Source organism: Poromitra crassiceps (assembly GCF_964638095.1).
Source record: "Poromitra crassiceps genome assembly, contig: HAP1_SCAFFOLD_624, whole genome shotgun sequence".
NCBI lineage: Eukaryota > Metazoa > Chordata > Actinopteri > Beryciformes > Melamphaidae > Poromitra > Poromitra crassiceps.
In genome coordinates this window covers 11429-33660 of record NW_028151784.1, presented here as the reverse complement: position 1 = coordinate 33660, position 22232 = coordinate 11429, and the positions used below count along the sequence as shown (strand labels likewise).

The following is a 22232-nucleotide window of genomic DNA, read 5'->3' as shown; positions in this document are numbered from 1 at the left end:
TTGAGATATTGTGTGTTCACAAAATATTAGCAGAAAAGAATCCTCGGGTCTTGAAAGATGAGCCAGAATCCTCAAAAAAACCCTCTGGCAGAAGCTAACTACAGTAAAAAAAAAACGTCTGGCAGTGAATGTGTTAAAAAGTACTATTTGATAATAACAATGTTTTTTTTTTTTTTTTACTATATTCATCAGTGTACAGAGCATGGGTGTCCCTTCTTGAACATCTACCAGTAAAAAATAAATCCTACTACGACCTTCTACTAATGCTACTTTATTCCTTAAAAAAGTTGTCATAGATTGTGTTGCATAGTGGACTTCTCTTCTGTTGACAAAAGACTTAAAAAGTCTTGTCAAAAGACTTGTCATGTACATATGTGTATATGTAATGTATGACCCTGTACCAAAGAGCACTTTGCTGCCGTTTGTTCCAAAAGACACACAATTGTTTTTCTACATTGTATGCAGTCATTGAAATGACAAGATTAATAAAAAATCGAACAGACCTTCGCATTACATTCATTTTTATTGACAACAGGATCAATTAACCAGCATGTGTCAAGTACAACAACTATTTAGTTCAGCATAGAAACAAACAAATGTAAGGTCATTCACACTTATTTTATATTACAATTATTACATTATATACAATTAAATGTGTTATAATTCAACTAGTAACTATTTGGGTTTTACAGTCTAATTTAGTTATTTAAAGCAATTAAGAAAATTCATAGAATACAGAAGACCCTTCAGGCTAACCAGACCGATTACCTCATACAAAAATAATTCCATCCTACAGAATTCTAAAATCACTTTTCTGACCTGCATAGGATGGAGCCGCCTGATGCTCAACATGTATTTCTACAGTGTATCATACCACCTCTGGATAGCACACACAGTACTCAATGTTTGAACTTGAGAAACACATCCATATAAATGCTGTAATAGAACAAGTCAAGCTGCTGCCTCATTGCACGAATGGTGTCCTCATCCCTCCAGACCCTCTGCAGTGTGAAATCTGTGTGTGTGTCGGTTACAAAATCACACCACTCCAGCCCACTGATGGCAAGTTGGCCCTGAACCTGCCAGTAGTATTTGTGACTCTTCTTAAGTGTGGCCTGACCTTTGACCTGTGTTAGGTGCTTAACCTCAGCAACAGAGTGACTATCGCAGCATTTCACTTCCACCAGTCCGAATGGTGGACTTTCAGTTGGGTCATAAACTTTGCCATCTGGGCTTGCACCAAGGTGAGGTGCATCAGGGTGCACTATGAACCCACAAGGGTAAACAGACACATTACGCTCTTCAGAAAACCGTTTCAATATCTCTGGCTCCTGTTCCAGACCTCTTTTCATTGCAAGGGTCTGGGGTGTTCCTTTAAGCATGCGGGCTGCCAGCGCTTTTGCTGAGGACTCACCACGGACATGACATGCCTCCCTGAACCTGCTGGCAGTCACTCGTGGCTGTCGTACCTGGACCCACAGGGGACTGTCAGACTGCTCCCTGGTCTCAGCCTCTATGGCAGCAGAGAGTGCATGGGACACCTGTAGGCTCTCAAGGTGGTAATTCTGCTGGTAGTCAGGTGTAAACTCAAAGTCAGCTAGAAACCTGTAACCTTCAACAGGCAGCTGAGGGAAATCTGGGGCATTTGGATGTTTCACAACTTCCCTAGTAGCCTCTAGGAAGCACTGGTATGATAAAACAGATCCAAAGGGAACAGGACCGAATTTGGACTTCACCATGGTGAGTTCCTCAAGTCCATGAAGAATCTTGCAGATCCCTAGCTGTGGCTGAATGTGTCTCAATTTCTCCCCAAGAGACATCACACCGGAAGGGGCCCTATCACACAAGAAAATAACAGGATTTAAAAACGTGATTTGTAGGGCACACAGATTGAAAATAAACCCATGTACAGTACATTCTAGTGTTGATAGACAATATGACAAATGGTCTAAACCAGAGGTGCCCACATTTTGTGTGCCCCGGTTCTATTGAAGATGTACATTGTTTCAACTGTCTTAGTGCAGATGTACTATACTTCGTAATTAAAACCTTTCTCTAAGCATCCAAGTAAGCTCATTTTTCCTATTTTCTATATTGTTGGCCTGCTGAGCTTTTCTTGTGCCACGCTTTGTTTTTTTCCGATGAAGGGCCAAAATTTATCTAGATGGATGCCCATGGGCCAAAAATAAATGTTGATGTTATGTGAAATTACATGAAATTATATTATTTTGTAGACAATTTACATTTTAAATGTAAAGAATGTCTTCTAGTTGCATATGGTTAAAGTATCATCAAGCTAGCTTTAAAGATGAGCCCACCACAGCCTCTGAAAGACAGTACTGTAATATGTTTGCAAAAACATGTATAAGTTTTATTTACCTGAATATGCTGCATATAAGGTGGACTTGACACCCGATTTCAAACCAAGTTTGCCCTTCAGTTTTGGTTTGCAAACCACCACCTCGTCAATGGACTCTGGCTGGATCCCCTGTTAAAAAACACCAAAGACTGAAGTTGTGTACTTGCTTTCTCTTCATAATAATCTTAAAATAATCAGAACCTAGTTTTGATTTCTGACCTGGGTCCGAGGCCTATGCCAGGTCTGCAGTGTGTCCGTGCACGACACATGTAATGGCACCATCTTGTAGTTTAAGGTGCTGTAATGGGCGCTTTGATAAAGCAGCCCGACCAGATGATTGCAAAGGGCTCTCCCTGCAGCACAGGTACAAGATGTCGACCTCATCACGATCGGAACCATGGCAGCTTCCAATGTGATCTGTTGTTAGGAAGTTTAAAAAAATGGTAAGTGTGTTATTAAAACACGTGGTAGGATACACACTGGCTGTGCCTTGGTCAGGGTTAATGGCAAAACCAAAAATGTATTTTGTGGAGTGATTCTCTGAGTGACTCATAACATGTGACTACTTACAGGCCAAAAATACAATAAAGAGAAAAAGAGCTTACTTGGATATTTATATAAACAATTTATTCACTAAGTCATGTACATCTGCACTGTAGTAGTTGTAGTAGTTACTTACAGGCAACATCAGACAGCAAGAACAGCAGCAGCTAAAATGATTTGAACATGCACAAGACCCACAGTAAAGTGACTTGAACATAGTCACAACAGACTGCAACAGCAGTATGCTAGATTTGAACTTGAACACACATTGTTCTTATAGGTAGTTAACCTGTAGTTCTGTTTCATTCCTTCCTGACTGCCAGTGGCAGTTTAACTGTGAATAATGATCTCGCGCTCCGCGACAGACGAGTGTTTTTATACCAACGTAGTCACGTACGTGACGTGGGGCACCTGCGTGTCTATAAAGGTGCGCCGTGACCCACCATACGTCATCTTTGATCTTCTCGCAACCTGGCGTATTTCGACAGGTGTGCGGCTCCGGAGCTCCGTCATTCGGATTCTCCATTTTTGGATCGGAGACAGACAAAGGAGAGGTAGGTACACGGCCTGAAGGTGTGTTTAGTCAGCCATTCCGCTCAGCCTGGGACTTGAGTCAGAGTGCAACGGGGTTGTCCTCTAAGGGTGTGGGTGGCTGCCTACCACCATTCCCCTCGCCGGGAGGTAGCTCCGTTAGCAGGGCTATCTCCGGCCTAGGCGGCCGGCCCTAGCCGTGGGTGTGCGTGGGACGCTACCCCCGTCTAGGTTGCCTGGTCGGGCTTGTATATTGCCTATTGTGGTAGCAATTATATTGCATAATTGTGTATATATTATTATAGATAATATTGTATTATACTATACTATATTATACTATATTATATTACGATATTCTAAGCTATAGCCTATAGCCTTTTGTACAATTAGATTGTATAATTGTAGAGTATTATATATAATATTGTATTATATCATACTGTATTATATTATATCGTAAAGTTAGCTTGTGGGCGCGGACGTGTCCTGGACTGTGTCCCAGGGCCCGCTCCGATCTCCCAGCCCGGCCCTCGTCGCTGCATTGCGGACGTGTCCTGGACTGTGTCCCAGGTCCCGCTCCGATCTCCCAGCCCGGCCCTCATCACAACAGTGCGGACGTGTCCTGGACTGTGTCCCAGGTCCCACTCCAAGTTACGGGCTTGACCCCCTGTGCTCGTTGACAATGCTGGCCTGTTCCTCCTGTGGCGTGGAGCTACACGTGGAGGATGGCCATGAGATGTGCCCCAGCTGCCTCGGGGTGGGTCACCTCCGGGAGGCCCTGTCTGACCCCTGCATTAATTGTGGCATCCTGCCCCTCCGCGTAAGGGAGGAGCGGTTGCGAGAGGTGGAAGGCTGGTTGTTTGGTCACCGCCCACCCGTGGGCAGCAGCCCGAGGCGGTCTCCCCGTAAGCGGCGCCAGGAGGAGCGCGAGGGGGAGGACCGCGGCGTGGAGAGGGTCCTACCGGCCTTGGCGGAGGAGACCCTCCCACCATCGGGGGTCTGCACTAGGTCCGCTGCTGCCACTAAGAAGCGCAAGAGCAGGACGCAGGTGAAGCCGCGGAAGAAGGCGAGGAAGGAGACCTCCTCTCGCCAGGACATGGAGGCCTTGCGAGCTGAGTTGGAGCAACTCAAGGCTCTGATGGTGCCGCCTGCGCACCCAGGTTCCTGGGCAGGCGCGGCCAGGGAAGACGCGCTGTCAATGGCGGCGTCAAACACCATGTTCCAGGACCGCGGAGAGGACCGCGAGGACGAATATGAGGACCCCGGGGAGGATCATTCCCCGGAGCGGTCAGTCTTGGCGGGCAGACGGGGAAGCACGGAGGCCAGGGACGGCTCAGAGACTTCCCTCAGGAGTTTGGCGGGCACCGAGCGCGGTGCCCAGCCGCTCCAGGTAATACTGCGGGCAGCCCTGGCTAGGGTCGGCCTGGACGACGTGCCGGCGGTTCAGCCGAGCAACCCACTCTTTAGGCGGGCTCCGTCGGAGCCGCCCTTTGAGGTCCCGCCCTCTCCCGCCTTTCTGGAGGCACTAAAGAGCTGCTGGGCAGACGCGGGGGCGCCACGCGAAGGATGGCAGGACCCTGGCCTCCATGCGGGATGCAGCGGTACACGGCCTGGCCCGCATGCCCCCGGTGGACCATTGTTTAGCGTCGCTGGTCCTCTCGCCCGACGCCGCGCTGAGGGACAAGGCCAAGTGTCCTAGCGCACAATGCCGGGTCACAGATGACCTGCTGGTGAAGGCATATGAGGCGGCTGCTCGGGTGGCTCGGATGGGCAACTCCCTCTCCGTGCTCCTCCTCGCCCAGTCCCAGATGATGCAGGCGACGCATCAGGGGGCAGAGTTGGGACACACACATGAGGCGGCCCTGCAGGCCTTCGGGTTCATGTCGAGGGAGCTGGGCCGTGTGATGTCCACCTTGGTCGTGGCACGTCGGCAGGTGTGGCTCGCGCAGGCGCCTATGTCTGATGACTGCAGGCGGACGTTGAGGACGCTCCCGGTGGTGCCCGGTCAGCTGTTCGGGCCAGAGGCAGAAAGGGCCCTAGAACGGAGAAAGCTGTCGAACCAGGCCTCAGAGGGCTGGGGTCGGCGCAGCAGAGGCGCAGGGGCGGCCTCGGCCTACGTCTCGGGGAGACGGAGCGAGAGGCGGGAGCCACGGCGCTCACGATACTGGGACTCGCCTGGGCAGGCAAGAGGGCATGCCCAGGAGGCGACTGGCAGTGGGCGTCAGCCCAGGGGGGTGCGCCCTCCGCCCCGGGGGCGTGGGCGGGGGCGCGGCTACGACCGGCGCCCCCCCAGAGCCGCGGGAGGTCCTCCAGGCACGGCCTGAGAGGTCGGGGCCGGCGGTGGGCAGATTCACACATCAGCACCTGGCCTATTGGGCGGCCCATTCACAGGACCCATGGGTCCTGGACACCATGTCCAAAGGCTACAGGCTGCAGTTCCACCGCCGGCCCCCACCACCTTCCGGGGTCAGGATGACTTTCGTCACGGACCCCGCGAAGGTGCAAGCTTTGTCACAGGAGATAGTCAAACTCCTGGACAAAGGGGCGATCACACCATTGAACCCACGTACACAGAACGATGGGTTCTACTCCAATTATTTCCTGATACCAAAAAAGGACAGTACGCTCAGGCCCATCCTAGACCTAAGGGGGCTGAACGTACATCTGAAGGTCCTCCCGTTCCGGATGCTGCGGACGGCAGACGTCCTCCAGGCCATTACTCCCGGAGAGTGGTTCACCTCCATAGATCTAAAGGATGCGTACTTCCATGTCCCCATCCTCCCGGGGCATCGGAAGTTCCTCCGCTTTGCCTTTCAAGGCCGGGCATACCAGTTCGCCGTCCTGCCATTCGGCCTGTCCCTGGCCCCTCGCATCTTTACAAGATGCATGAGGGCGGCTTTGACGGCACTCTGCCTAGCAGGGTTGAAGGTCCTACCGTATCTAGACGACTGGCTGATCTGCGCCCCCTCCCGCCAGGAGGCGGAGCGCGCAACATCCAGGGTCCTTGCCCATATCGAGGCACTGGGCATGTCCGTCAATTGGGAGAAAAGCTCGCTGCGCCCGTCCCAACAGACCACCTTCATCGGGTTAGCCCTAGATTCAGTGGCAATGCGGGCGCGTCCAACGGGGGAACGCGTGGAGAGGATTCAGGGCCTGCTCCAGTATTTCGTCCTAGGCGCAAGCATGACGGTCCGGACGTGGCTCAGGCTGCTGGGGATGTTGACGGCGGCCGCAGCAATCACGCCCCTGGGGCTGCTGCATCTGCGCCCTCTACAGAGATGGTTCAGCAGCCTCCAGATGGATCCTCGACTGCACAGGTGGGTCAAAGTCAGGGTCACAAATGAACCTCTGGTCCATCTCCGCCGCTGGCGAGACAGCACGTTCCTGCTGCACAGGGTGCCTCTTGGCTCGGTCCCAGCGCGGCGGGAGGTCGTGACAACGGATGCCTCGCCCCAGGGGTGGGGGGCGGTATGGCAGAGGAGGTCAGTCCAGGGGGTGTGGTGCCCTCGGTGGAGGGGGCAGCACATCAATGTCCTAGAACTGCGGACGATTGGCTTGGCGCTGAGGCACTTCTTGCCTTCTCTCAGGGGCAAGCATGTGTTGGTGCGCACGGACAACACCTCGGCGGTGTTCCATGTCATCTGGTACGGGGGGACCAGGTCTCTGGCCTCCTTGAGGGAAGCCCAGAGCCTGTGGACATGGGCCCATCCGCGATTGGCCTCCCTGAGAGCGATGCACCTCCCAGGCAGTGCAAACTCGGTGGCGGACTACCTGTCACGCCAGAAGCTGCCTCCGGGCGAATGGAGGTTGCACCCTCAGGTGGTGCAGCGGGTGTGGGATCGATACGGAGAGGCCCGGGTGGACCTGTTCGCTTCAGAATCCACAACTCACTGTCCGCGGTGGTTCTCCCTAGCGGAGACCAGCGCCCCACTGGGGATAGACGCTCTCGCCAACGCTTGGCCGAGCGGTCTGCTGTATGCGTTCCCTCCGATCCCCCTGATAGGGCTCACGCTTCACAGGGTGAGGGCGTCGGGTCACAGGGTTCTCCTGGTGGCCCCCAAGTGGCCAGCCAGGCTGTGGTTCCCGGCACTCCTCAGGCTGTTGGACGGGGAACCATGGCAGCTCCCGGCGAGGGTGGACCTCCTGTCCCAGCTGGACGGGGAGGTTTGGCATCCGTGTCCGGCCCACCTGCAGCTCTGGGTGTGGCCGTTGAAGGGGACCGGGTGCTCCTGACGGGCCTTGGACCCTCGGTATGCGAGACATTGCGTAATGCGAGGGCCCCTTCCACCAGGGCGGTATATGCCAACTGTTGGGCTGCATTCTCCTCGTGGTGCAGGGACGGGGCATTGGACCCGGTCTCCTGCCCTGTACAGGAGATCCTGCAGTATTTGCAGGAGCTGTTTGACATCAGGCCGGGTGGCCTCGACCTTGAAGGTGTACGTGGCAGCCATCTCCCTCAGTCACGCCTATGTGGGGGGCGTGCCAGTGGGGCGGCACTATTGGGTGACGCAGTTCCTGCGGGGTGCCAGGAGGCTGCGGCCCCCCAGAGAACACCGGGCGGCAGCATGGGACCTGCCGCTGGTCCTGCGGGCCCTGAGCGGGCCACCCTTTGAGCCCATGGCGGGGATGGCCTTAAGGGCAGTATCAATAAAAACTGCTTTTCTGCTGGTAGTGATGACGGCCAAGCGGGTGGGGGAGCTCCACGCTCTGTCCATTAGCCCGACATGCCTTCGGTGGAAGGCGGATGGCTCGGGGGTGACTCTATGGCCGAACGTGGCGTTCCTGCCCAAGGTCTTGTCCCCGACACACATTAACCAGGCCATGGAGCTGGAGGCGTACCATCCTTCCCCGGCTGGATCTCAGCCAGGGGAGAGCGACACGTCGCTATGTCCCGTCCAGGCGGTACGGCTGTATATCGAGGCGACGCAGAGCATCAGACTCAGAGCAGCTTTTTGTCTGCTACGGCGGGAAAAACAGGGGACAGGCTCTGTCCAAACAGAGGCCGTCCCACTGGATTGTGGACGCAATTAAGCAAGGCTATGACGTTGCAGGGACGCCGGCGCCCTCTAACATTGTGTGTCATTCGACCAGGAGTGTGGCCACGTCCTGGGCGGCCATGAGGGGAGTGTCCCTGGCGGAGATCTGTGCGGCGGCGTCATGGACAGCACCCTGCACATTCTCCAGATTTTACCGCATCAACGTGGCCTCAGGGTCCACGCTGGCGGCGGCAGTCCTGCCATTGCCGGAGATGGACCAGTAGGTGAGTCGGTTCCTCGTGACGCCGCAGGTATAAGTCATCCACAGTTAAACTGCCACTGGCAGTCAGGAAGGAATGAAACAGAACGTAAGTTACGGAGGTAACTATGGTTCTGTGAATTCCTGGATGACTGCCAGTCATGCCGGTCACTCGGAACCTTCGGTGCGGGAAGATTCTGAGATGACGTATGGTGGGTCACGGCGCACCTTTATAGACACGCAGGTGCCCCACGTCACGTACGTGACTACGTTGGTATAAAAACACTTGTCTGTCGCGGAGCGCGAGATCATTATTCACAGTTAAACTGCCACTGGCAGTCATCCAGGAATTCACAGAACCGTTACCTCCGTAACTTACGTTAGTCTTGTTCTGTTGAAACACGCCATGGTGTTTTGCCATGTAAACTGCATGGTTTTTGACTAGACCACGGAAGATTCACTAAATCTGCAACTTTCCCACCTTCCTAAAGCTAAAAACGTTGCGACACTCGGAGGTTTTGCAGCCTTCCATATGCGCCAATTGAAAATGGGCATAAAACGGTCGGAGATGGAAATGTTATTTTCAAAATGACTACTGTCTAACGTTACGTTAGTCTTGTTCTGTTGAAACACGCCACGTTGTTTTTCCGTGTAAACTGCATGGTTTTTGACTAGACCACGGAAGATTAGCTAAATGTGCAACTTTACCACCTCCCTCAAGCGTAAAAACGTTGCAACACTCGGAGGTTTTGCACCGTTTGTATGCGCCAATTGAAAATGGGCATAAAACGGTCGGGGGATGAAAAATTTAATTTTTTTAAATGATAGCGGCTGTCCTGTCCGCAGTGTCGGTCGACAATTGTCAACAACTCAACTGACACCATTCATTCATGTTGTCAGTTGTTGGAGCATTGTTTGATTGGTCTGCCATAGAGGCTAAACACAGACTGAACATGGAATATGATCTGACCAAACAAGGACAGACAGCTATGATATGACGACACACCAAACACACATCTGTGTCTGTTCGTTGTGGAATGTTTGATTTGTGTGTCATGAGCTTTACTGTCTGTCACAGCCTCACAGCACAGCATGATGATGTCATATACAACAGTGTTTCTCAACCTGGGGTCCGGGGACCACCAGGCATCCTCCAGGGAGTTCTAGGGGGTCCCCAGCAAATTGACTATTAAACTTCACAATGATTTTTTTTACAAGATTTTAACACAAAGTCGAAGAATGACAATAGGCTATTTTGTTATCTCTAAATAGAGGTAGTTTTCTGCCAATCTAAAAATAGATAAATATGATTTGATATGAAAAAGGTTGAGAATCACTGACAGACAACTGCACAGCCTGACCTACACCTCTCTGTATCAGCCTACATGACCATACACCTCTCTGTATCTACATGTCCTACTACACCTCTACGTATCAGCCTACATTATGTAAATGTAGGCTATGTGTTTATTGTACTTGCATGCACTTTATTTTGAGTGAATTTCATTTCTGTTTGTGCTGTTTTTCCTCATCAGAGACAGACGAGGAGTCGACGAGTGAGACACAACGTGAACACGGCGTTCACTCTGCACACCTGCCCGTCATGTGGGTGGAGCAAGGTCACCAGTGTCCGAGGCCTCCACATCCACCAAGGGAGGATGGGATGTCGCCAGGTAGAGAACACACACACACACACACACACACACACACACACACACACACACACACACACACACACACACAGTTATGAAGCAAAGGTAGGGTTATGAAGCAACATGCGTTGTGTTCAGCTAGCTAACAGTATGTCTGACTCTGAGTGACATTATACTTTGTTCTTTCAGAAGACCCGACCAGTGAAAGCTGGCACTCGGTTGGCACCTGCTGCACACCCGCCCCCGCCCGTGGCAGAGCTGGAGACGGCTGATGTGGCCATGAGGCAGGAGGAGCAACTGTCCCAGGCTGTCTCTGAGGAGGTAATGTCCCAAGCTGTCTATGAGGACATTGATGGGGCAGAGGAGGTCGTGTCCCACGCTGTCTCTGGGGACATTGGCGTGGCAGAGGAGGTAGTCTCGGCTGAGTCTACAGAGGAGGAGCCCGCTGATTTGGCCATGATGCGGGAGGAGCAGCTGTCCCAGGCTGTCTCTGAGTCACAGCTCAATGACATCCAAGCCTGTCTTGAGGTAACTCAGGCTGTTTTATTTACCCTCACTCTGCTGTGCTCTGTCGTTTGGCATTTGTATTTTATATAACAACAAGATGTTGTGTCTCCACAGGTGCTGATGGCTGACGGCTGATGTCTCTATGGAGGAGGAGACAGCTGATGTCTCTATGGAGGAGGAGGAGGAACCCTGCCAGGCCTTCTCTGAGGTGCTCCTCTCTTTAGAGGACATTGATGAGCAGGACATGAAAGAGATCGAGGCCTATCTGTGCCTCCTTGAGGTAATTCATGCTCTACTTGGTTCTTAATCTGCTGTGTGTCTGCAGTGTGTATTTTATATTACAGGTTGTTCTGTCTCCACAGGTGCAGCACGCCGTGCGACCCGACTACATGCAGGCATACGAGGAAATCGATGAAGACATGCGAGCTATCCTAGTTGACTGGATGATCCAGCTCCACTCCCTCTACGGGCTGCTACAGGAGACGTTATTCCTCACGATTTCTACAGGTACAAACCGCTGCTCCACCCCCTCTGCCGATCTGGGGAGAGACCAGCACCATGCTTCCTCTGACACATGCACAGTTGCCAGCCGCTTCTTCTAGCTAACGCTCTTGTTAATGTGCCGCAGGTCCACCCAGTGTCTCCAGAACAGCTGCAGCTTGTCGCTGTGACGGCCTTGCTGCTGGCCAGCAAGTACGAGGAGCGACGCAACACTCCCGCTGTCGCCAGACTCGCCGCCATAACAAACAATACCTACACGGAGGCCGAGATCCTGGAGATGGAGGAGGTCATGCTGAAGGGCCTCCATTTTCAACTGGGACGCCCTGGGCCGCTCCACTTCCTGACCAAGGCTATAAAGGAAGAAAACGTGAGTTTGTCTACGAAATAGCTCCCAACACCCAGAGGATGAATACTACATTACATGCATTTATGGCTGTTGGCAGAATGCTTTTTTAATGTTTATTTATATATATATATATATATATATATATATATATATATATATATATATATGTATATGTGTATATGTATGTGATCGGTGCTCTTAAAGTGACTGTCTTCTATCTGTCTAGTCTTCTCTAGAGACGTACATGATGGCCAAATACCTGCTGGAGCTGACGCTGGTGGACTATGACATGGTGCAGTACCGGCCCTCCGAGCTGGCCGCTGCCTCCCTCTGCCTGTCCCAGCTGCTGGTTGAAGAGTTCTCATGGGTGAGTTTACTCACTGAAGTCTGAAGCTGAATTACAGGACTTAAACAATAGACCCTTTTCACGGGGGCCATTTTGTGTCAAAGGCAGGGTAAACACAGGTGCAAGAAAGACAGTAATGAGTGTTTCCAACCTAAACTCGTGGAAGTTGGAAACCCTCATTAGTGTTTTGCTTGCACCTGTGTTTACCCTGCCTTTCCGACACAAAATGGCCCCCGTGAAAAGGGTCCATCAACCAACACTTGACTGAATGTATCTCTCCTCCCTTGTGCAGTCTCCTAAACAGCAGGCCGACACAACCTATAATGAGGCCCACCTCCAGCCAATCATGGCACACATCGCCAAGAATGTTGTGACTGCGAACGAGGGGCAGACAAAGTTAACGGTGAGTCGGTTGCCAAAACAGTGAAGTCTCAATAAGATGAAATGTTGTTTTTAGCATGAGCTAATAATAACGCCTTGTATTTCCCTCCAGGCTGTCAAGGAGAAATATGAGAGCAGCAAGCTGCTGAAGATCAGCCTCCATCCTGACCTGAAGTGTCCAGTGATGGAGAAGATGGCCGCATCTCTGCTCTGAACATGGACGACCCCTCCACTCCCCCTTGCCTCCCCATTCCCTCCCTGATTCTATAGAGACTGTCCTAGCATGTCTGGGAACGCCCACAAAATGTTAAACGGCTGGCGCGCGAGTGGGGTAAAACCGCCCATATATCTCATGGGCTGACTCACCAAAAGACGGTGCTGCGGCTCTAAACTACAGGTTTGGGGGTTCTAGAGCAGAACACAAGACGTCGGCTCAGATGTGCGTTTACTGCGGTGGTTAAATCCCCGATCGTGTCTGCCTGCGCTGGGCTATCAGCTAAATTCTAACTTTGCTGAATGGATAGAACAGGGGTTTTTACCCCACCCTGACCACGCCCCCAGCCAGGCTGAGCCAGCTAAACCAGCGTCTATGACGAGACGTGGCCTCAACCTATTCATCCATCCCGTCCCAAGTCACCCTTACTCCACCTCCTCTGTTGAACCCCCAGTTGTGGTGACCCATCCACACCCCCCCCCCCCCCCCCATGCTTTTTGTGTTCCAGGGAATAGTACAGGTGGATGTACATTTTCTTATTTCACTTGTCTATCTTATCTTTTTTATACTGTTTTCATTTAAGTTGTCCTAAAAAATTGTTATTTTAATATGAAGTTTTAAAATCTGAAGTTTTAAAACTGTTCTGTTGATAAATATTCTGTTAAATAATGTACATAGTTTCTATTGTAATGTAATGTTTATATTGTTTTATTGTTGTAAATAAATGTGCTTTAAACCTATGATTTGACTTTTTAAAGGACATTAATTAATGACTAGTTGATATTGAATGATGGACTTATCAGGTAAATTACATTTTTTTTCCTCAAATATTCATTGGTTGCAGGTTAATTTGGTGTAGAACATGAAGTGGCATTTCATAGTCATTCATTACACACACACAGTAGACTATCTATATAGCCTAGGTGTGTCGGGGCAGCATGATATACACACTGGCTGCAGCTAGAGGGAAGTAGCTTGTGCAAAGCTGACGTGAGCCATCAGTGTGAGCCATGAAGAAGAGATACAGATAAGGTGAATAGATTCTGTTTCATTTCTGTCACCCAGCCAAAGATCCTCAGCAACAGATTGTGTCCTGTAACAATATCCAGCAAAAACATATTAGATCCTCTTCTCAACATGGCTACCTGCTCACTAATTGCAAGTCACTGTGGATTGGCGCATCAGCTAAATACTAAATGTGTATAGCCTATGTAACAATGGGGCAGTGGTGGCCTAATGGTTAGAGAAGTGAGCTTGTGACCGGAAGGTCGTCGGCTCAATCCCCAGGACCGGCAGGATAAATCTGGGTGGGGAAAGTGAAAAGGCAGCGCTTGACCCTCCTTCATTACCACCACCGAGGTGCCCTCGAGCAAAGCCCTTAACCCCAACTGCTCCAGTGGAGCTGCTCAGTGGCCAGCAGATCAGACTGTGGTTGTACTGGTCAGCTTCCAGGTATGAATGTGTGTGAGAATGTGAACAGGGCGCTCCTGAAAAAGAGAGCATTGCTCTCAGTGAGACCCTGTATAAATAAAGGGGAAAAAAAAAAGAATAGAACAGTATCATGGAATAGTTCATGGAATAAACCATTTGCATTTTGTGGGGAGACCATACAATTGAGTTAACAAGAACATGTTTGGCTTGCACAGAGTGCCCCCTAGTGGCTGTGAGGTGTCAAGAACAGGTTTCCTAAGGCATTTTAGCACACACAACAGCATGTATATGGGAATGATTCAGGACCAATCTTTTTGATCAATATAAGCGGTTGATCACTAAGCGGATTCCACTGATAACACCAAGTCAGTCAAACTTCAGGGATATCAATCTGTCCATTTTGAACTTAAATGTTTCTTATAATCCTTTGTCTTCTTTGCAGGGGCATTGGCGTCACTAGATCTTCACTCATTGCATAGGCCGACTAGGTTGCACCATTTATGATGCCCCTTTGGGGTCCGATGTTGAGTCTGCCCCCTATAGGCCTATTTTGAAGATATTGTGTAAATATCCTGTGATTTTGTATCTATTTAGAGCTGTACTAGCGTTGTTTACCTCACTATGGGGTGCTCTTGTAGTTAGTGCTCTTGCACTGTGTACATTATCTCCTTTGTGAATTCTCATTCCTATGATTTTGACTATAGCCTACATTGCTGGCCTACTTGAAGATTTAGATTTGTGCTATTTGTCATTGGGAAAGCTGTACTCTTGTATGTATGCACTTATCTTGGATGCATAAAGGCCCCCCTCACAGCGCACATACGCACAATTAAGGCCAGAATAATAACTGAGACATAGACTCACCTGCATCAGGATTTACAGCACAGCCACCTGAACACTCAAAGCCAACAGCACAATAACAAGAAATAAACTCACTTGTAGGCTACCTAACACAGGATTTACAGTGCAGGTACACTCAATTAAAGCCAAAAGCACAATATTCCTCTATTTGTCCATAAACGTATGGAACATTTTGTCAAAAATATAGGGTTGGGGCCCTAAATACTGTAACATCCCCAGTTCCCAATACCAGGTGATTGTAATAAATTAACGGGTGACCTGTGATGACCTCATGCTGGCTGAATCTGGTGTGTCTGCACATATTCACTCACATAGTCATCACAGCAACAGGCAGTGCAGCCACCTGTTTCATTACAGTCACATCTGGAGTAGAACAGTTTGAACAAAACAGCTGTCAGTTACAACAGTAGAACATGTTCAGTACAAAATATGCATGAAAACTGAATATAAGGGCTGCATGTAAAACAGCAGCAGTAGATGTGACTGAGACTCTCTCTCTCTGCATTCTGATTCAGAGAGCAACACATACATTAGAATGACTTGCCAATAAGCCACCATATTGTTGCATGTTGGTGAAAGTAATTGACGTGTGCCGGAGACATCGGCGGTGTAACCCACAAACCAATTACAATGTCCAAACGTTTAGCTTTGCTTTTGCTGCTCCATTTATTATTACTCAGGCAGATTGACAGTTTCTTGCATTTGAGTAAAACAAAAAAAATGGCTTTTCACAATACATGCTGTTAGCCCGGGGCTATCTAAGCCCTGGGCTAAGATAGCTCCAGGCTAACTTAGCGCCTTTTCACACACGCATTGTTAACCCAGGTTAACCTAAAACAGGCCTATGCTTTTGTTTGTTTCCTTGGCCCCGTTTCACACTGGCAACGTTTAGCCCTGCTGTGTTTAGATGGAGAGTCTGGGCTAAGCCTGCTCCAGAGCAGGGCCAGCTAGCCGGGGCTGAAGTCAGGGTTAGCCCACTTTGGAGTGGGCCAGGATTGTGCAAGTGTGAAAGCTTTCTAAGCCCTGGGCTAACAGCTCTCTTAGCCCCAGGCTAACAGAATGACTTAACCCTGGCTAAGTGTAGTGTGAAAAGCCCTAATCATACAGGTAGTCTAACTAAACTTGAGCTACTGCTACACCTGCAGACACCATGGCCACGGTCAAAAACTGTATAACCCCGCCCCCTTCCCACCTAGTGGTTCAACAAGTGTATTACACCAAAAAAAACATATTTCTCGCTTTAGTTAACACAACAAGCGCACTATTCTAGTAGCAAGTGTTTTTATTCACATTTCTATGAAGATCCACTCTCTCTAGCCTGAATGTGAACAGGATTGCATGTTGTCTGACAGCAGTCTGGTACACCACTGTGCAGGAGTTTAGCGGAGGAATACGGTAGTTGTACGGTTGGGAGAAAAAGCAGTGCCGAATGCGACGGCTGTTTGGCGGAAAAGTAAAGAGCTGAAAATTGTCAAAATAGAGCGTGCATGTACACTGATATCGATTTGTTTAGGTGGGCGTTGTTTTAGGTGGCTAAATTAGGTTTTAGTTCTTGGCCCCCTGTACTAGAGAGACAGAGCTGTTGAGGCTGCTGCTTCAGAGTGCTGGGTCTCGATAAACGGTGCGCTCAGCATCCAGAACACTGTACCTATTTCAGTTAGTGTATGCAACTAGCTGATAGGACCCCACTTCAAACAAACTGAACTATCCCTTTAATGCCCGACACAGATTACCTAAAGGATTTTTTTTATGGCCAGGCGAATCGAGGGCTCTTAATTGTGTACAGGCAACATCTAAGAGCCTGAGGGTTACCGGGGGCTGGGGGACCAGCTGCATCTCGCATCATAGGGGTTATAATAATAATAAATCACATAAAATACAATTGTACTCAGAGAAGTTTGTTGAACTGCCTCTCATCTCTCCCTGCAGGTGAAGTACTTCACCAAGAGGAGGGACTTCCTGAAGTACATGGAGAGAATGGAGACAGAGGGCCTCACACCTGCAGAAGGCCCGCGGCAGCCCTCCTCACCTCCAGACACACTTGGACTTGTGCAGATGTGTTCCCACAGTCATGGAAAACCTCAAAATCTCATTTCCCAGGCCTGGAAAAGTCATGGAATTTGTAAAATCCTTGAAACTTTTACGAAAAGTTTAGTTTAGTAAGTTACAATAGTAATCCTCTACATAAAGCAACATAACAGCAAACGTGACGTAGCCCTGTGTGTCGTTGCACAATGTTTTGTTTACTATCACGTATGTTGCTTCATGTTCGTGTGGCGCGTTGAACATGAATTTGGATTCTAGTGCTTTTTCTATTTTTAGAAATAGTTTTATGGAAAATTCATTATTCCTCAATCCCCCCCCCCCCAAATGTAATGTGACCCACTGACTCAGTATAAGAAATCCAATATAAAGAGCTATTTGTCCAGTGTAGTAATCATTTCTGGTATTGATTCAGAGTCACAGCTAACATTATGGATCCTTGAAAAGTCCTGGAAAAGTTTTGAAATGTTATCCATGAAAATGTGTGGGAACGCTGGATGTCAGGCCGAGGACGGGAGCGACAGCCTGAGGCGAGGAGTTTTGTGATGATCCTGTAGACAGAGTGGCTTTCCTCATACCTTTATCAGCCCACATTCACATGTGCTTTACTTTGTTTTATTTATTGTCATTGTGATTTAATGTGATTGAAGCCGCAGTAGGAAAGTGCTCTGGTACTGACTGACATCAGCATATACTGTGTAGATTACAGTTATGAATGAAATCCTGAAGAATGAATTTTTGTTGTGAAAAAGTATGAAAAACTAAAGAAATGTGATTTTTGTGATTTTTCTTTTGCATACATTATTAAATAGGTGCACTGAAACCAGGGATGTGATCTAAAATAGAAAAAAACAAAATTCAGCTTGACTTTAAGATATAACTTATTAACCATATAGGCTTCTTAAATATGTCTATACATTCTCAAGAACATACATATTGATAGGCCTATTGATTGTATATAAGATACTAGTGCCATAAATGCCATGATAGAAGTATTAAAATACAACCAATTCCTCCATATTACATACATAACCTGAGGATATCTTACACTATTAAATTTATATGCAACTAGGGTGACCAGATGCCACCAAACCAAATGTGGGACACAGAGTGTGTTTGTGTGGGCCACATTGATGAGACACATTGCCAATGCTGAGTGAGTGGGGCTGCAACTAACAATTATTTTCATTATCGATTAATCTGTGGATTATTTTAGACTAATTGATTCGGTCTATAAAATGTCACCAAATGGTGGAAGGTGATCATTTTTTCTGTTGTTTTTTACGTTTTTGCTCATGGCCCCCTTCACACTCAGCAGACAGCTCTCTGTGCCTGTTGCAGCTGGAGTGCAGTTCTCCTATCTTGGTGCACGATGCATCCAGAGCGCTTTACCCAGTGCACTGACTGTATGAGAGTACCTCATAGGACCCAACTTCAAACAAACAGAACTATCCCTTCCCAGAAGATGTGAGATTGTGAATCCGCAATGTTTCTAAAAGAACTTCGGTACGTCCATCTTTTGTTTTGTTGTTTGCCGTTCTGATACTTGGGTCAAATTGTCAAGTTAACGTGAAAGTTGACGAGCTAGAAACGCTGCCATCCGGTCTAGGGCGGGCTCTAGGCCGGAACCAGTAGGGTGACAAAATCAATTGTGGGCGGGAGCCAGGCTCTTTCTCGCCGAGAAGAGCCTGGTGACGCGAGGTTAGGGTTGCGTGACGTCACCTACCTATAGCGAGAGCGGATTGGTTGACGCTGGGGCGAACTTCAAAAGTCAGTGCCGTTGCCAAACTCATGGAAGCTAGTCTCATCACGGAGGACCCACCCACCGTCGACTACATCGAAGCTGCACAACGAAACGTTTTAGCCGGTGAATTAAGTGACTTTACTTCGGCTGGAATTACAAGTAAGTCAATATTTGAGTGATAACGTGCATTTATCACAGCAGCAGCTTTAGTTTGCATCATGCTTTTACTGGCGGCGGCCGGCGGTGTCGAGTCGACACCATCACCTGAAGTCTTTTGCAAACGTTGTAACGTTAGCTAGCCCGTCTCCTCGCTGGTTGTTAGGTAACCTGCTCGGAGTGCAACATTAGTTTGTGTTTAATCTCTTGAGACAGACTTTAACACCGTTAGACAGATTGTTTCTGTCGAAGGCTTTCTCTGCCTGCAGTGTGTGTGTGTGTGTGTGTGTGTGTGTGTGTGTGTGTGTGTGTGTGTGTGTGTGTGTGTGTGTGTGTGTGTGTGTGTGTGTTTGTGTGTGCGTTTGTGTGAATATGTAGTGAGTTTTGCCTCCGCTCCGTGTCTAATGATGTGTGTTTGAGTGGACAACGTTATGCTAGGCTGTGCAGTTATAACGTTCTGGACGTTATAACTATGTTAACAGTCTAGCATAACGCTGTCTAGCGTTATGCTAGACTGTTAACGTAGTTATAACCTTCCTCATCGTAGGAACGTTACGCTGTTAACGTTACACTGTTAATGTAGTTATAACGTCCTCATCTCTCTTCAACGTGAGATGAGGTTTTGCATTGGGATGAATCAATCGCCATGTTTGTAAACACAGATTGGCCAATTCGGGTGCAACTGCCATTATAGTTTTAATATATAACTAACTAAAATAATATATCTAACTAAGTTAGTGACACAGCTCATGTCATATTCATCTCCACAGTACCATGCCTGACCTCGAGAGCTCCACCCTGGACATCATGGCAGCCAACACCAAGACCGTTCAGGACAAGGCAACAGCTCAAGGTAATAGGCTACACTCACCTATTGTTTCACATCAGGAGTTCATTCCAAAAAGAAGAGTAACTTCAGTAGTGTGCAGGTGGTTTGGTTACAAAAGAGTACGTACAACAAACCAGGGTCATATTCACAACGTCTCTGATCAAGCTGGAAGTACCACTGTAGCTTTACCGGGTAGTGAAACTGTAGCTGCCTACCAACACGAGGGTTGCAGGTTCGCGCCCCCGTGTTGCCTCCGGCTTGGTCGGGCGTCCATACAGGCACAATTGGCTGGTGTCTGCGGGTGGAAAGCCGGATTAGGGCTAAGTGTGCGGAATTTAATAAACTAAATCCAAATAGCCTATCATATCCCCCCGCATAGGGTACTTTGCTGTTCTGGATACACGGTGAAATCACTCAACCACTACTAATATTGCAATAATCAATAAACAACAAATTATCTTTTTGTCATTTATTTCACTACTCACACTCATACACATACATACACACACTAACTATACTTTGCACAGTCCTAAAGTTCCACTAAGACCGACCCGTGTTCCTCACAGGCTGTTTAGCCTTTAGCTGGCAAGCTAGGTGGTAGTAGTAGCAATACTGGTAGCAGTAGGTAATATACTGTATAAGAAGAAAAGAAAAAGAATAGACATGTTAAAACGATGTACACAAGATCAACTGTGAATCTTCTACAATTTGAGTGTATCAATGGCTTATTTACGCCAATGATGAAAGTTTTATCTAACAATAACGACTACTCACACAACGGACCATCCAGACACGGCAAAATGCTTTCACGGACTGAAAACCACAGACCCGCACATGCGCAGAGATCACCTAACGTTGCAACGCAGAGAAAACCCAATAACTTCCGGGTTATTTCCGGTAGTCCCCCGTAGTGTTATTATAGCAGACAAAACCGCCTATCCGTACCAAATTAACATACTTTTGAGTCCAGCAGTCGGCCCTAATGTTATCGACTATGACGAGCATAATTTACTTTAGCAGCAGCGTTGAAGGTGCGCCCATTTATCAACCGCAAACCGCAATTTTAACTACTGTAAACACAGTTTAGGCTAACGCTAGCGGCTAATTGCTAGCCGTCTGAACCGGAAGTCCTGAACGACTAGACAACGGTCAAATCTATTACTTTAAACACAGATCTGATTACACAGTTGACCTATGCTCACGTTATTAACACCAGAAATACTTAAGAAATTATACAAAATATACATCACTTTGTAATATATATATGAAATAAACGGTAAACAAATAAAATACCGACGTAGTTTTAACAAAGTGTGCCGGCTCTCTCCAACCACTAGATGGCACTTCAGTCTCACCTATGGTCTAATCTGGCATGTAAATCTACATTTGCACTGAGAAAACAGCAAAACCTGACACCTCCCACTTGGGCTATAGGTTTGGTAAACCGAAGAGACCACACAACACTTAGCAAAAGTTAATCACACGCAGATAATAAACATGTCCCCCAGATGTAGAACTCACTACACAAGGTGCTTGTGAATACATCAAATAGACAAACAATCCACCGCCATGAATAGAAACAAATCAAAACCCCCACAGTCCCATAGTCCGTTTCGGGTAATAACCAAAGACTCTAGATTACTTTTGGTCCTCAATCGGGATCAGGACCACAAGCCTTCGCACGTCCCGATGAAGGAAAGTAGACGGCCACGACACTCCGTCCTTCTTCACTTGGGACCAACTGATGGGCAGACTAGGACAGGTCCGTACCTTGACGTCCCTGACAATACCCTGGCTGTCTGGATACGTTTCCACCACACGACCCAGTCGGAAACGCCCCCTGAGGGCGTTTTGGTCCGCCACCCACACCAGGTCACCAACAGCGACGTTCCGGACTGGAACGTGCCACTTCTCCCGAATGAACAGGTGAGGACCTGCCAACTGGCTCCATCGCCCCCAGAACTTGTCCACCTCGAGCTGGACTGCCCGAAGCCGACAAAAGGGATAGGAGGGGTAGTTAAAACCCAGGACATCTCCCCTGGGCCCTACCCGCCCCATCAGCAACGAGTTAGGGGTGATAATGTCCACAGTCTCTTCTTGGACTTGTGCTCTGGCTCCAATCGGCCTTTCATTTGCAAGATTAGCAGCGAGGTAGAGCACAGTCTGGAACTCCAACGCAGACATATCTTCATTCTCTCCGACGCTGCTTAATGCCCTTTTTAGAACGCGGACAGCAGCTTCCGCCGCCCCGTTTCGATGTGGGGAATCTGCTGGACTGAATTCCCATGCCCAGTCAGTCCCAGCCACGGCTGCCTTTCTTTGAATGACCTCCTGGTCAATGTCGGCCAGAAACTTGTAGAGGTCTCCTAGCGCCGGCTTGGCCCCTACAAAATTTGTCCCTGAGTCGGACCACAGCTTTCGCGGATGACCCCTCAGTGCGGTGAATCGGTGATATGTCTGCAGAAACCCTTCTGTGGAAAGGTCAGTCACTAGGTCTGCGTGGACAGCTCGAGAGGCCATGCAGCTGAAGACAACGCCCCAGACCTTCCTTTTAGT

The 22232-nt window shown here is 48.7% G+C and overlaps 1 protein-coding gene across 1 annotated transcript; it reads left to right on the top strand.

Moving 5' to 3' along the window:
- Positions 1-10966: 10966 nt before the first annotated feature.
- On the top strand, positions 10967-12612 carry LOC310771413 (G2/mitotic-specific cyclin-B2-like; the record flags this gene model as incomplete). The annotated part of the gene is made up of 6 exons (XM_083664032.1): positions 10967-11104; positions 11187-11331; positions 11472-11692; positions 11898-12038; positions 12310-12420; positions 12511-12612. 6 exons carry the CDS (start codon positions 10967-10969, stop codon positions 12610-12612), a joined length of 858 nt encoding a protein of 285 aa, XP_083520158.1.
- Between the last annotated feature and the right edge of the window lie 9620 nt (positions 12613-22232).